Source organism: Tauraco erythrolophus, chromosome W, assembly GCF_009769465.1.
Source record: "Tauraco erythrolophus isolate bTauEry1 chromosome W, bTauEry1.pri, whole genome shotgun sequence".
Taxonomy (NCBI): Eukaryota; Metazoa; Chordata; class Aves; order Musophagiformes; family Musophagidae; genus Tauraco; species Tauraco erythrolophus.
In genome coordinates, this window is record NC_141497.1 from 22,906,433 (window position 1) to 22,922,034 (window position 15,602).

At 38.7% G+C, this 15,602-nt stretch overlaps 1 protein-coding gene across 1 annotated transcript in view; it reads left to right on the forward strand.

Annotated features, from left to right (window-relative positions):
* The window catches only part of LOC104382631 (A disintegrin and metalloproteinase with thrombospondin motifs 6-like), a 318,804-nt gene that overhangs the window by 262,642 nt on the left and 40,560 nt on the right, over window positions 1-15,602 (forward strand). The window contains exons 14-16 of the mRNA XM_086630121.1: window positions 9,841-9,964; window positions 11,147-11,227; window positions 14,360-14,523. Of these exons, the coding sequence (XP_086486247.1) occupies window positions 9,841-9,964; window positions 11,147-11,227; window positions 14,360-14,523 (369 nt within the window). The remainder of the gene's footprint in view (window positions 1-9,840; window positions 9,965-11,146; window positions 11,228-14,359; window positions 14,524-15,602) is intronic.

The window sequence follows — 15,602 nt, forward strand, 5'->3', positions numbered from 1 at the left end:
TGGGAGTGATTGTTGTCACTGGTTCAATAATACCTATTTTAAATTTAAATGTGAGTGCCATGTCACCTTTCTGAGTATTCCAGAGGCAGATTATAAAGACAGGCTGGGTTAATGTAAAATTGCTCCAGCGTTCCAGTTTTTCGTTTTCGAGGGCACAAAGATTCTTTGTGAGCACAGAATTATTGATTCCTTCTACAGTAATTTGAGTCGCTTTCTCATGGATGGTTCCATTGATCATTCGGCAACCTATTTGAATCCCTTCTCCAATTGTTCCCATCAAGAGGGGAGCCTCATTGTCCCTGTCCCAGCCCCACTCATGTTCTGAGTATATTTGCATTCCATGCATGACTACAGTAGCTAAATTTAAGTTCAATTGTTTGAAAGATGGTCCCATACTTCCTGTGGACTTAAGGTAGGTGTGAGACCATGGCCAACTTAGGGTGGAAGTGTTTACCATTTCAATCATACTTATCAGAATTGTGACAATTAGCACCGGGTCAGTCTTATTGTAGTTGGTTGTAGTGGGTTAGGCCGCTCTGGCAACCAAACCCCCCCCCTTCCCCCCCAGTCGTTCACTTACCCTCCCCCAGTCCCAGGGATGAGGGAGAGAATTAAAGGAGAAACGGGAAACCCGTGGGTTGAGATAAGAACAATTTAATACAGATGATTTAATACACAGTGTAGATGCTCACCACTCCCTCGTATGCGAAGCCCGTCTCGTCCCAAAGCTGCAATCCCGGATGAATGCGAGGCCCTGAAATAGAGAGGGGGAGAGGGAGAGAGAGAGTACTCCGAGAGTGGGAGTACTGGAAGAGAGAGGAAAAAAAAGGCAATAGAGCAAAAGTGCAGCAAGTGCAAAAGAGCAAAAGCGGCGAAAGAGCCAAAGCGCAAAAGCCCTTCTTTCCGGCTGACCCTCACTTTTATACTGGGCATGACGCTGCATGATATGGAAGACTAATTGGCCAGTTTGGCCCTCAATCTTAAGTCCCACCACAAATCACAAGGGGAATCGTGGCCCCCTTGTCCCGGCTATGCTCCCCCCTTATCCCGCCGTGTTTCTGCACTCCGGCACACTGAAAAGTCCTTGTAGTCTCATGTCCAACCACAAACATCAGCTTGCTATCAGCATTCTTCTCAGAGCGAGCCTCTGAGTAAAACCAAAACACGGAGCTCTTCTAGCTGCTAAAAAGAAGAGCTAACTCTGTCCCTGCTAAAACCAGGACATTGGTCCTGTGGCTTCTGCCGTCCATTGTTCCTCAGGCGCTTTCTTCACCCGGAAGTAATGAATCCAAGCAGGTCGTTCTCTCATCTTGATCGCCGTGTAGGTTGTCAGCAATATCTGGAACGGTCCATTCCACTTTTCTTCAAGGGGGTGACCTGAAATGGTTTTAACATAAACCCAATCTCCAGGTTTGAATGTATGCACTGGAGAATCTAATCCCTGTGCCCTAGTGGGCATTACTACTTTGTTTACTTCTTCCAATTGTTTTCCTAATGCTATCAGATATTGTTGTAAGCCCATTTCTCCAATTTGACTGAGATCTTGCCCTTGATACCGAGTTTGAAATGATTTCCCATATAAGATTTCGAAGGGACTCAATTTTTCCTTAGTTCTTGGTTTAGTTTGAAGTCTTAATAAGGCAATTGGAAGGGCCAACCCATCTTAAGTTGGTTTCTTGACAAATTTTGCTTAGTTGTGTTTTTATTAAGTGATTCATTTTCTCCACCTGCCCGCTTGCTTGGGGTCGATAAGGTGTATGCAATTTCCAATCAATTTCTAAAAATTTACTAACAGATTGCACTACTTGTGATACAAAATGCGGCCCTCTGTCTGAAGAGATTACTTCAGGGACTCCAAACCGAGGGATGATTTCTCTTAACAAAACCTTAGTCACTTCTCAGGCTTTGTTAGTTCGACAGGGAAATGCTTCAGGCCATCAGGTATAGGTATCTGTTAATACTAACAGATATCTATACCTCCCTTTTCTAGGCAATTCTGAGAAGTCTATTTGCCAGTTTTGACCTGGAACACATCCTTTGTCAATGTTTCCAAACTTTACCCGGTTCTCTACCTTTGTGTTATTCTTTAAATAGGTTTCGCATCTCCTAACCACATTTTTCACAGTTTGAAATAAACTTCAGGCTATTATTTGCTTAGAGAGAATTATATAAAGCTTCTGTTCCCCAATGAGTTTTGCCATGCTCAGTTTTTATCAACATCCATAGTATTCTAAAGGGAACTATTATTCAATTGTCCTCTACTGTTGCCCATCCTGATGGATTAACCTTAGCTTTTAAATCTTTGATAAGCTTTTTATCTTTTTTATCATATTCTACCTTTTCAGGTAGTGATAAAGATTTTTCCAGGATCAAACTTAATACCTCACCTTGTTCCGCTGCTTGCCTCGCCTTATGATCAGCCAATTCGTTACCCATCTCCTTGTCAGTGTTACCTTTTTGGTGTCCTTTACAATGCATGATGGCCACAGCTGTTGGACGCTGGACTGCTTCTAAAAGTCACAATATCATATCGGCATGTTTAATACCTTTTCCTTGTGTGGTTAAAAGTCCTCGTTCTTTCCAGATCGCTCCATGAGCATGTACTGCACCAAAGGCAGACTTTGAATCTGTCCATATATTTACTCGCAGTCCTTCAGCAAGCTCCAACGCTCTCACCAAGGCAATTATCTCTGCCCTCTGTGCAGACGTACCTTTTGGGAGAGATCTTGCTTCTATTACCTGATCAGTTGTTGTCACCACATACCCAGCCATTCGGACTCCATTCTTCACAAAGCTGCTCCTGTCCATATACCAGGTATGATTGGCCTCTTCCAGTGGTTCTTCTTTCAGGTCTGGTCTGCTGGCATAGACAGTTTCAATTGTCTCTATGCAGTCATGTATGATGGGGTCAGTTTCCTGTTTATCACTCAGGAAAGAGGCAGGGTTAACTATTGTAGATGTAATGATTTCCACATCGTCCTGCTCCATCAGGATTGCTTGATATTTTAAAAATCTTGACGGTGATAACCAATGTCCACCTTTCTGTTCTAAAACAGAAATTACTGTGTGGGAAGTATAAACGATCATTTTCTGCCCCAGGGTAAATTTGCGAGCCTCTTGAATGATTATGACGACAGCCGCCACTGCCCGGAGGCATCCTGGCCATCCTTTGCTGACTTCGTCCAGTTGTTTGGAAAAATATGCTACTGCTCGCTTGTAGGGTCCCAGCCTTTGGGCTAAAATTCCCAGGGCCACTCCTCGTTTTTCATATGCAAACAGCCAAAAAAGTTTAGTCACGTCTGGCAAGCCCAAAGCAGGGGCTCTCATCAGTTCTAATTTTAATTCTGTGAATGCTCTTTTGGCCTCGTCAGTCCAGATTAATTGTTTCTGATTTTCTTTTAGTAGTTCATATAAAGGTTTAACTAACAGTCCATAATTATGAATCCATAAGCAACACCAACCTGTCATTCCTAGAAAAGTTCAAAGTTCCTTTACCGTAGTTGGTTCTGGAGTCTTGCAGATGGCCTCCTTCCTTTCATTTCCAAGCTGTCGTTGTCCTTTGGAAATCAGGTATCCCAAGTAGATCACTTCCCTCTGCAGGATTTGGGCTTTCTGTAATGACACTCGATAACCACTTAATCCAAGGAAGTTCAATAAACTCACAGTCCATTCTTTACACTCTTCTCTCTTTTCTGTAACTGTCAAAATGTCATCCACGTATTGTGTAAGAATGCCATTGCCTGGAGGCCTTTCCCAAAGTTCCAATTCCCTTGCTAATTGGTTCCCAAAAATTGTAGGGCTTTTTTTAAATCCTTGAGGTAACACTGTCCAAGCGAGTTGAGTTTTACGTCCCGAATCGGGGTTTTCCCATTCAAAAGCAAACAGATTACGGCTTTCGGGGGCCAAGGTGAGGCAAAAGAATGAATCCTTTAAATCCAGAACTGTGAACCATTCATATGTTTCTTTCAGGCTAGTTAATAAAGTGTACGGGTTTGCTACTACCAGATACAGATCCTCCACAGTTCTGTTTACTGCCCTTAAATCTTGTACTATTCTGTATTTCCCATCCGGTTTCTTTACTGGTAAAATTGGGGTATTATATTCTGATTCACATTCAATCAGTAACCCAAACTTTTGGAATTTTTCTATTGTTTCTTTTATGCCCCTTTGGTCTTCCAACCTTAAAGGATATTGTTTTATTCTAACCGTACCAGAACCAGGTTTTACTTCCACCTTTATCGGTACAGCGTTCTTTGCTTTACTTGGAATCTCAGAAGCCCATACCCCTGGATACACTTGATCTAGAATTTCTTCAGTCTCTGAGGTACCCTCAGTTTGTTTTTTAATTTGGATCATAGCCAAACTTAAGACTTCAATTAATTGATCATCTTTTACTTTAAATTCTACTTTACTCTTTTCAAAAATTATTTGTGCCTCCAATTGCTCTAATAGGTCCCGTCCAAGTAAAGGTTTTGGAGATTCTGGTAAATAAAGGAATTGGTGAATCCCTATTTGTTTTCCAATCTAAAATTTAATTGACTGTAGAAAGAAAGCCTTTTTCTTCTGGCCAGTGGCTCCTATTACAGTTACAAAATCATGATCTACAGGTATTAGTTCTTGATTTAATACAGAATATGAGGCACCCATATCTATTAAAAATTCTACCTCTTCATTCTGGTTCCCTAGCTTTAATTTAACCAGTGGATCCGCCAGGGTAGATTCCCCAGGTCCCTGTCATTTAGCTTCAGCAACTACCTCAGGCTTTAATTTAGGGCATTCCTTTTTCCAATGCCCTCGTTTTCCACAGTAAGCACACTGATCTGATTGTAATGTTGTTTGGAAACTCCCTCGAGATCCCCAAGGAGGCCCTCCTCTGCCTCTGCCTCTGCCTCTGCCTCTGCCTCTGCCTCTGCCTCTGCCTCCAGGGGGTCCTTGGGGTCCTGCACTTTGTCGTTGTAATGCCGAGATTGTTGCTGTGGCTAATTTTCTACCTAATTTTCTCCTTTCATTGCTTTCTCTGTTCCTGTACACCCTCCATGCTTCTTCAATTAATTTTTCTAAATTCTGCACTTCAGGCTCTTTTAGTTTTTGGAGTTTTCTTCTAATATCTTCTGATGACTGGCCCAAAAACAACGATATCAATTGTTGCTGCCCTGCATCAGATGAGGGGTCTAAGGTGGTATATTTACGCATTGCCAATCATAATCTGTCTAAGAATTCCGTGGGGGTTTCAGTTTGCCCTTGCTTTACAGCATAGAGTGCTGACCAATTTATAGCCTTTGGGATCGCGTTCTCTAATCCAAATTTTATCCAATTTTGATATTGCTTTAATGTGCGATAGTCTGTATTATCATCCGGATCCCAATGCAGGTCAGTCAGGGGAACATACTGATCGACTCCCCCTGCCAGCATTCCGGCTGTAATTTGAGCCTGCGCTTGAGTTCGGGCTGTTTTTAGAATTAACTGTTTCTCAGTTTCAGTCATTGCATCTAACAGTATATCTGTATCTTTCCAGTCTGGGTCTTGATTTTTAACTATGAATTCAAATCTTTTGGTAATTCCTAATGGATCGTCTCTATAATTTTTAACCACTTCCCTCCAGGCATCCAAGTCTCCCATATAAAAAGGGACTTTAATTCTCATCGGTCCTGCCAGCCCCATAGCTTCTCTAAGTGGTGCCTGGGGAATTGGTCCTGTTTTACTTCGAGTTCGGGCAGTAATCGGGGTTGATTCCCCCACTGCCCCTCCTCCTGAGTTACTGTTCCCATTGTTCTCAATGCTAAGTGTTGGTGTTAATGCAGGAGGTGAGGTTGGTGTTGATGCAGGAGGTGATGTTGGTGTTAATGCAGGAGGTGATGTTGGTGTTAATCCTCCCACTGCCCCCCTTCCTGAGTTACTGTTCCCATTGTTCCCATCTGGAAACCCCATGGGTAATGAAGGAGGTGGTGATATGTAATTTTCAATCCTTTCCTCACCTTCCCGATCTTTTGTTTTCAAACATCTTTCTCCAATACTACATGCTGAACAGCATTGCTTCAGCTTTCCTTGTTCCTTCTTTTTATCTTCCTCTAGTGCCAAAACAAAGGGGTCCTTAGGGGCTAAATTTATACCACATTCCTTTTGCCACTCAGGATGATCTCTTAAAGTGAAAAACATATCAGCATATAACACCTCATCCCATTTTTCATTTCTTCTGAGAAACAGCATCAATTGTAATAGCGTATTATAGTTCAGAGTTCCATTATTTGGCCATTTTTCCCCCTCTTCCAATTTATATAACAGCCACCACTGGTTACAGTATTTAACTAAAGTTTTCTTATTTACATTTCCTCCCGGGGGACCCCCGACATCTTTCCAATGTGCTAAGAAACATCCTAATGGATTCTTTTTTAAAATTTCCCCGCTCTGTTGGTTACCCATTATTTGCTGGATTATTATTATCCCAATCCTGTTGTTACCAAACAAACAACTAGAATTAAAATCACGCCTCCTAGTGTTACCGAAAATCCGGAATAAGAAACTTATCAACACCAATGGGATGTAGATAAGCAGACACTTCTTTATTACGGCGCCGGGTGCACGGGGGATATCTCCTCCTAGCGTGCACACCTTGCACCGAAATCAAAATTCTTATATAGAGCTTACATATGCATATTCATTAGGTATTCATGCATAAATTCCCGAAAATCATTAGCATATTCTCCTCCCATTTCCAATTCTGCACAATCAAAGTTAGAATCATCTAGAAATGAGTCTGGGGTGCAATATAGGTAGGTGGTCTGTGATTCGGTGGTCGCGATCTCCCCCTGCCGGAATTACCTTTTGCTTAAGTTCACGGTTTCTGGCAGGTACCCATAGACCATTACGAAACCGTTACGGTTGGCTTTCCCCATCTTCATTAATCTAGACCTTGATAGCTACATGCATTCCTCTAGTTCTCTATAGGTATCATAAATCAATTTACAAATCAACTTGTGCTTTGTACTACATGTTACTACATGTTCTTACTAGATGATTCTGACCGATCCCTTTGGTCCTGGTACAGGGCTATACAGGAGTTCCATAGCAGCAGTTTCATAGCAGCATGTGTTTACTATACAAGCATACTTTTCATTAAAAGATTTCTTGTAATTCTATATTATTAAAATCAACTACTAACTAGTTTATAATTAAAACTATTGATCAAATGTTAATTACCAAAAATTCTAAGTATCAGTAACACTAGATATAACCAATTGTCATTAAAATAACACGTTCACTCTTATTTTCAATCGCTTCGTCTATCTCCGGCTGTTTCCCTTGCAGGAGGACAGAACTGCGGATCAAGACTCCGCACTCACTTCGTACTAAAAGTACGTCTCAGTCACACACATACAAACAGGACAAAAACAAGTTTTACAACTACAACCACAAAAATATCCAACCATACAAACAATTAATACAACTCTTAGAATCACACAAACAGTCACATAGAATTCAATTATTAATATTTCAGCTTCCAGATGGTTTCCGGTGGGACTGGAACCCACAATTGTAGTCACTTAAATAACCAAAGTGTACTTTTAAGGCACCTCTGATGGGACTGGAACCCACAATTGTAACCAAAGTATACCTTTAAGGCGCTGGCTGCCCGGTATACGCTGTCCTGCGCAAGTTTCAGCTCACGGCTTATGGAGGGCAACCCTGAGTGGGACTGGAACTCACAACTGTAATTGCTTACGTAACCAAAGTATACCTTTGAGGCGCTAGCTGCCTGGTATACGCTGTCCTGCGTACGGCTTACGGAGAGCTACCCTAATGGACCGGTCCCCAACCCAAAAGAATCAAAAAGAATACCTTTTCTAAGATGGAAGATGGTCCTTGTCTGTTCCCGCAGTGATTCGATTGAGGTGAGGAGTCTCTCCGGGGAAATCCCCGGGGGTGCCCAAGGGAGTCCTGTTCTCAGCGGGTCCTGCAGCCGAACAGAGAGGATCCCACCTGGGTCACCAAATCTGATACCTGAAAAGGGAACTGAACTTTCCAAGACTCGTTTTAGAGTTTTAGAAAGCAGGTATTCTTTATTGCAGCGCTGAGTGCATGGGGGATTTCTTCTCCTAGCATGCACACCCAGCTTCTGGACAGAAAATTAGTTATACACTACAATCATGCATAATTCATAACATATTTACATATTCTTAAACAATTGGTCAATTTTCTCTCGCTTTTCATGTAAATTACTTTGCATGCTCAGTTTTCCTCCTCCACCCCTTTCTTTTGGGTCTGGGGTGTATTTAGGGTAGGTGGTCTGTGAGTCGGTGGTCGCGATCTCCCCCTGCCGGAATTACCTTTTCCCCCAAGTCACTGCATGTTCACAGTTCAGAAAAACATGATAACAAAGTTTATGCCGTTTCTGGGATGTTCCCTCCAAGGGCAGACAGTTCTTGATAAAGAGTCTCCCTTTTAATCACTTCTGACAGCTTCAAGGATGGACATCTCATTAGTTTCTTTAGGTATGCGTAAATCACCTCCTGCCGACTGAATCCTTCATGAAACTCTTGCACAAAAACTTTAACCCCTTTATTGTTGGGTAACACCACTAACATACCTAAAGCTTAACCTAATGCTTAAGTGCTTTGATAAATTGAGTGTTGAAGATGTATGTTTATTGAATAACATGATGAGATTGAAAGCATTTGCCATGTATTAGTAAACTAACAAAAAAAAGCACAAGAAATAACGTGCGGAATTCTGGTATACTTTATACATAAGATTTTGGTACTTTTGAGAAATAATCAGGCTAAAACTCAAGTTGAGAATGAGCTATGTAATAAAATTGAGTCTCTCTTCTTGGTGAATCAGAAAACTGAAATATAAATGGTTAGAATAATACTATTTTGTAAATTATTTTAAGTATTTTAACTTCTCTTATGACCTATGTATTACCTATTTACAAGATGGTAGATAATATTGCTAGACAGTAAACCAAGTTATGTAGCTGCCTCCTTTTTTGTATAAATCCCGGAAAAAAATGGCAAGTTGCAGCGTTCATTCTGTTTGCATCCTACTTGTTCATTCTCTTTTTTTTTTTCTTAAAGGATCCAACTGTCTATATTTTCATTGGCTTTGTAATAGGGATGAATCAATAAGTTATAGGGAGTTAATCATTGTTCACCGTATATAGATTTCTCAAATAGATAATCAGAAATGTAATGTACTTTTAATGATCAGTTACAGACACTTTCTTTTTTCCAAAGGCTTTTGAATCCTATCCAGTGCAGCATGTAATTCAGCCTTTCACTAAGTTTCATTCTGCATTCATTCTTATAGTGAAGTAATTTACACTTTATGTTCAGCCTTACAAAAATAATTGCAAGTTTTGCCTGGAGGATGTGGAAAGATGATCTATGAAGCTGTAAATACCTTTGGGAACAATAATACTATTTGTGCTGCATAAATGTTTAAGGAATACACAGCAAATGTTTCCCTTAACAAAGCAATATAGATGGAACACAATTAGCTGTTGTGATATTAAATAAAAATGTCACTAATCATTTATTGATAACTGTAAGAGTTACATTGTTTATAAAATGCTGTGAGATCCCTTCCTGAAAGTCACAGTAGAAATACAAAGTGTTTATCAACCAAGATTTGGTAACAAACCAAAATGTGGATTGTTCTACTTTTCTATTTTCTTCCTCTGGTAAGTGAAAACCCACTTACAGTAATAGCTATCAAAACCAGAGTAGATAAAAAAGAACAACTGAATATCTCAAACTTGAGAAAAACACTTCAAAAAACTATGAAGATAATGGTGCAAGAAACCATCATCCTGTTAAAATATTTGTTCTTATCTGTTCTCAGCATGTAGGTTGTGATAATATTTTGGGGTCTGATGCTAAGGAAGATAGATGCCGTGTTTGTGGAGGAGATGGGAGTACATGTGAAGCCATTGAAGGTTTCTTCAATGATTCATTGCCCAGAGGAGGTATGCACATATACATCTATTCTGTTGCACAATGCATTTAGATGACTGTTTAGCAAATAACAGTGCTTCATTGGTTTCCAGCATGGCATTGCTGCTGGTCATTCACTTTGACTCCTTTTGCCTTGTTGTTTCCTTTTTCTGTATTAGTTTGGATTTATGTCAAATACAATATGTTTCATTACTGAATACTTAGTTCTCATGGTCTTTAACGCACTTAAAAAGAAGTGGGTGGGGTTTTTTTAATTCATTAGTTATAGTTGTATGGTAAAGTAATTTTGTGTACAATTTTAATGTTTATGGTAGAATCTGATATTTAGTTATGCATGAAATTTTAGAATAGAAAGAATCCAGAAATGTCTCTTAAATTCATGTTATTAAGAACTCAGGAAGTGCGTATGAGCAATTAGTTGAAAGCTTAGCTCAAAAAAAGACAATATAAGTATTGCAATCTTAGTGTTACCAGTTTTGGGCCCCCAAATAAAGGAACAGGATTGATTCACCGGAGTGAGTTCAGTTCAGTGAGAGATCACTAAGATTATCAGAGGCTGGTGCACTTTCCCCTCTGTGAGGAGAAGCTGAGAGAACTGGGCTTATTTAGCTTAGAGAAGAGGTGATTTGTGGAGACCTAGTATCAACTTTCTGATATCTATGAGGAGGAGGTTATGGAGAAGACAGAGCCAGACTGTTCACAGTGGTGGGTACATGGTAAGAGGAGAGACAATGGCTATAAATTGAAACAAGACAAGTGCTAACCAAATGGAAGGAAAAACTTTTTCCCCAGGAGGACAGTCCAGCAGTGGATCAGGTTGCCCAGAAACGTATTACAGTTTCCATCTTTGGAGGTTTTCACGCCCCAGCTGGATAAAGCACTGAGTAACTTGGTTTTCTCTCCTAGCTGACCCTGTTTGTAGCAGGAAGTTGGACTAAATGATTATCTGAGATCCTTTCCAGCCTGAATTATGCTATGATAATTTTATACATTAATACTTGTGATACACTGTTGAAAATACTTTATTAGCATTTAAAAAAAGGAATTCTTGACTACATAAAAAAAAATGAAGTACATTTGAATTCCATATCTCTTACTAATTTTTAGTAGTAAGTAATTTATTAATGTTTAGTTTCATGACTAATATCGTTTAAGATAAACAACAAGAAGTAAAATTTATCTTTATCTTATAGGCTATATGGAAGTGATTCAAATTCCAAGAGGTTCTGTGCACATTGAAATAAGAGAAGTGGCAATGTCAAAGAACTACATTGGTAAGAGCATGGTTTAAATAGCAGACTGTCATTAACTTAGAATTTATAATGTGATCTGAAGGTACATTTTCTGGTTTGGCCAAACCGTACACATAGTAGAAGCAGCAGAGGGAATGGTAGCTGTTAATATTAGATTGTGGTCAGACAGTTGCAGCAGTTGGTTAGAATGTATTCTCCTGAGTGGAGCTAATGAAATATATCGTGTGATTCCTCCTTGTCAGTGCAAAATCAGGTCAACTTCACTATAGTTATAGTGTCAGACTTGAGCTGAAGTGAAATGATATACTGTCCCACTCTGAGATAGTGTCTTCCACCTGGGGAAGTCTCTGATCTTGGAGGATTGTACTGTTTTAAAACATCATTTTATTCTTGGAATGATTATTCATGAACAGCCATGGTTACTTAAATGCTAATACTGTCTCCTTATCTTAAGGCAATTTAATGTATGTATTCCACAGTGTTTCTGTGTTGCTGTGCTGTAGGGATTTAATGCCATGCCTGTTTTATAGATAAGGAAAATGAGGTGCAGAAAAACTAGGCGCTTAATTGAGATCATTCAGGAAGCTTGTGGTAAAGCACAGAATTAAATTCGAATTCCTAGATTATCATTCCTTTCTTTAAAGACTGAATTAAATTTGCTTTCTGTTTTTTTAATACTGACGTGTACAAATCTGGCTTCATCAAACTCAAGACAACATGTGTTTCTGAAAGTCTCTGTACCCTGATTTGCATATCATTCAGTTCATAGTACTTAGTCAAAAATAGATCAGAGAGCTAATTAGTTAATTTTACAACAAACTAACAGATTAACACAATCAAAAGCTATTACTTGTTTAGACTGAACAGCAGCTGACTAGGCTACTTTGTACTCCATGTAGTTAATATAACACTAGCATGTTGAAAAGAATTATGATGCCTGTAAGTGTGAGTTTGAAGGGCAATTATTCTCCTAGATACATTAATTCCTAAATTGATTATATTGATAATAATGGTACCATTTACTGTTGGAGGCCTACTTTTCTTTCTGCCTGCACCCACCCTCCTGTAATTCAGCAGATTATCAATCTTCCTCCATTCTGCAGGAATAATAACACCACTACTCCAGCAATAAAGTGCTTATTATTCTTTCAGTATCATGTTCCCCCTGGCCCCTCCCCTATGTCAAAATATACTGCGGGTAAGGCTGCTCATATATCCTATATTGACATTTCAAACAGAGATGATGGGAGAAGCATGCAATGCATCCTATCATGGTTGTTTTCTGCTAAGAACCATATTGTAAAAAGACAATTTTGTAACATTGAAATCTACACCAATATTAGTTTCATTATATTTGATGATACACAAATTCATAGTGTTTCTGATTCCATGGGTAGCTGAAAACCAGAATAAAGAAGATATTCTTAGCTACTACAATTAAGTTTGTTATTCCTCTAATTTATAAGCAGAGGAAAGTGATCTGGAAAAGCATTTAGATCAGCACCATGTGTATAAAATGAAGGAAAAATGAATTTTTTTGGCTTAAATAAAAAAATATAGGCAACTTCTTTGGTATTTAATCTGGCCACAGGTAAAGTGGTACATAAATACTTTTTTAATGTGTTTGTCACAATTTCAAGAGGTTTGCTGAGTTTCAGGCTCTCTCCTCACTGCCTTGCTTCATGCCACAGAAGCCCTGGTTAAAAAAACAGGGGTTTCCTCTCCTTCACTAGTTCCTTGTGTTTCCAACTTTCAAAGCTGCCATTATATCCTAATAAAAGATAATTTTACTAAGTCACAGGGGGCATTTCATTTTGTGTTGGGATGCTTTGTACTGTGAGTGTGAACCAGATCACTATTTTAGGATCACCAGTTTCTGGGGAAAGAAAGGCTTCTAGTTTGTCTGCTCCCTAAAAAGAACTGTACAAGCACTATGGTAATTAAAAATTAGTTTATTATGTGAAGATACATACCTCGAGGATATTGTTTTATAGATATTTCTTTAGTGGCAGTGTCAACTTCACAGCTCCTTCCTTGTCTTTATGGATTTCTCTCTGTTGTTCCAGGACAACTGTTTGTGTGGCCACGCTATGAATCAGATTAGAGAACTGATTCAACTGAAAATAACCATTTACACATTTTTTGATCTATGTGCACTACTGCCAAATATGTGACCATAGTCTAAAAAATCTTGAGTTTGTAAATTCCCTATCTAGTAAAGTCAGTGATTTGTCTCAACAAAAACATGACGTGTTTGATAATGTATTTCTGACCATCATTTTGCCTTTAAGAATATGTTTTATTTAAAGTAAATATGAATGTTGAATTGAATAACTCAAACTTCACCTTAAGTCAAGAAGTAAATGTCTAATTAACAGAATATTCACCTTAAGATACAAAGTCAGTTTCTTATTTAGAAACTTAATCTAATATTATTGATAAAAAATCAAATATAAGTCCTTGAATAATATCTGCTTGTCCAGCCTAATTGATTGGTTGGCTAAGAAATTTATGTTTTGTCTACAGTACTTTTATGGTTTAAGGCTGTAAATTAAGTATAATAAAATATATTGGCAGATTAAATAGCTAGTATTTGGTTTCGTAGTAGAAATATCTTGGATTTATGCTTTAAAATGGAAAAAAACCAACAGTGGACAAAGACAACAAAGCAAGAGCTGATTGGGACCATACGTCAGACTCAATGTTCCTTCTCTCTTTTTCCTCTGCACATTATCTGTGATACCTATCTCATGCCCCAACATCTTAATCTAAAGATTAGGTTGATAATTGATTATACATTTGAGACATACATATATCTTAAGTAGAACAGCATACATTGCACATGGGCTCAGTTTTAAAGTTGAAGATATATTGCAAGTTGCATGAGGCATTCTGTTTTCTTCCATATAGCATCTGCATGTTGAAATCTGCAAAGTATACCTGCGCATTGAAGATTATTGAAGAGGTAATATTGTCAAACTCCATGAGGGATATTTTGATCAGGGCTAAAGAAAAGATTTTATATTGCTTGAAAAAACAGTGATGTTACGCTGAAAATCATAGCCTTCTAACAGATTAGTAGTTTAATTTGCAATGGCTTCTCCATTATAAATGCTGCTTCCAATTTTTAGGTGGCTTGTATTTTTTTTTAAGCTTTAAAATCTGAAGAGGATGACTACTATATTAATGGTGCCTGGACTATTGACTGGCCAAGAAAGTTTGATGTTGCTGGAACAGCTTTCCATTACAAGAGGCCAACAGATGAACCAGAGTCTTTGGAAGCACTAGGTCCTACTTCAGAAAACCTCATAGTCATGGTAAAGTTATAATTAATATATTTCTGAAATTTGAAATATATATTTATTTTCTTAGAAAAGATAAGGCCATGAATGAAAACAAAATTGGTTGTGTTTACAGAGTATACAGCTTGCCTTGCTGGGACTAGGTGAGACACAGCTTTTTAACACAGCTTGCTTATCTTTCAAAACTCACAGGCAAACATTGTGATGAAAAAGGGATAAAGTCAGAGGAGCCCCAGGAAATCTCACAGAAAATGCCCCATCTGTGTTAAATGTGCTTTAGAATAATGGTAGCAGAAATTGTAAATGGGGTATATAATGTATCTCTGCATACTGCTGATACGTGGAAGTGTTAAGATATGACATTGTTCCTGACAGTTCTGTAAATGTCAGTAGTTTTAAGCCTGGCCTGAGTGTGAAGTATACTTTTATCACAGCAAGAGTATCATGATTTGACCTGTATTAAAGTATGTTGCTGTGACATACATTGCTCTGAATAGATTGTACAAAATATGAGAATGTAACAGAAGATGTGACCGGGGTCCTGGTACCCTGTCTCTGATGGTGGGCAGTAGTGAGCCTACTGTTGCTCTACTATGTTAAGGAGGAGTATAAGAACAGGGTGATACTTGCCCAATATATTCTATCAGCTGCCAGATTTGCAGTTCAGGGATTGCTTGAGCCAGATAGGATATTTTTGTGTATAGAATGATTGTTGCCTGGATATTCACATTTTAGGCAACATTTTCAAACACCCAAATCCTGTTTTTTTCTGCTGTAGCTGTGGATAAGCTAGAGTCCATATAGAATGAGTTACACAATGATTAATAGTGTTTTTTCTTATTCAGTCAATGTCGCTGACTTTCTTACTGAAAGTTCTCTACTCTTTTGTCCAATGGAGATAGGCAGAAATGCCTTTGCAAAATATCACAGAAGGTAGAAGGGGATGAGAAATAGCTCTAAGATGTGTCAGATTGCTGTATCTTAATGTGATATATATTATTAGTAACAGAAAGAAAAAGTTAGGTAGAGAATTGAAGACTAATGTTGGACAGGTGGTATGTGGAAGTGCAGTTCAACAGTGAGGGCAGATGAAA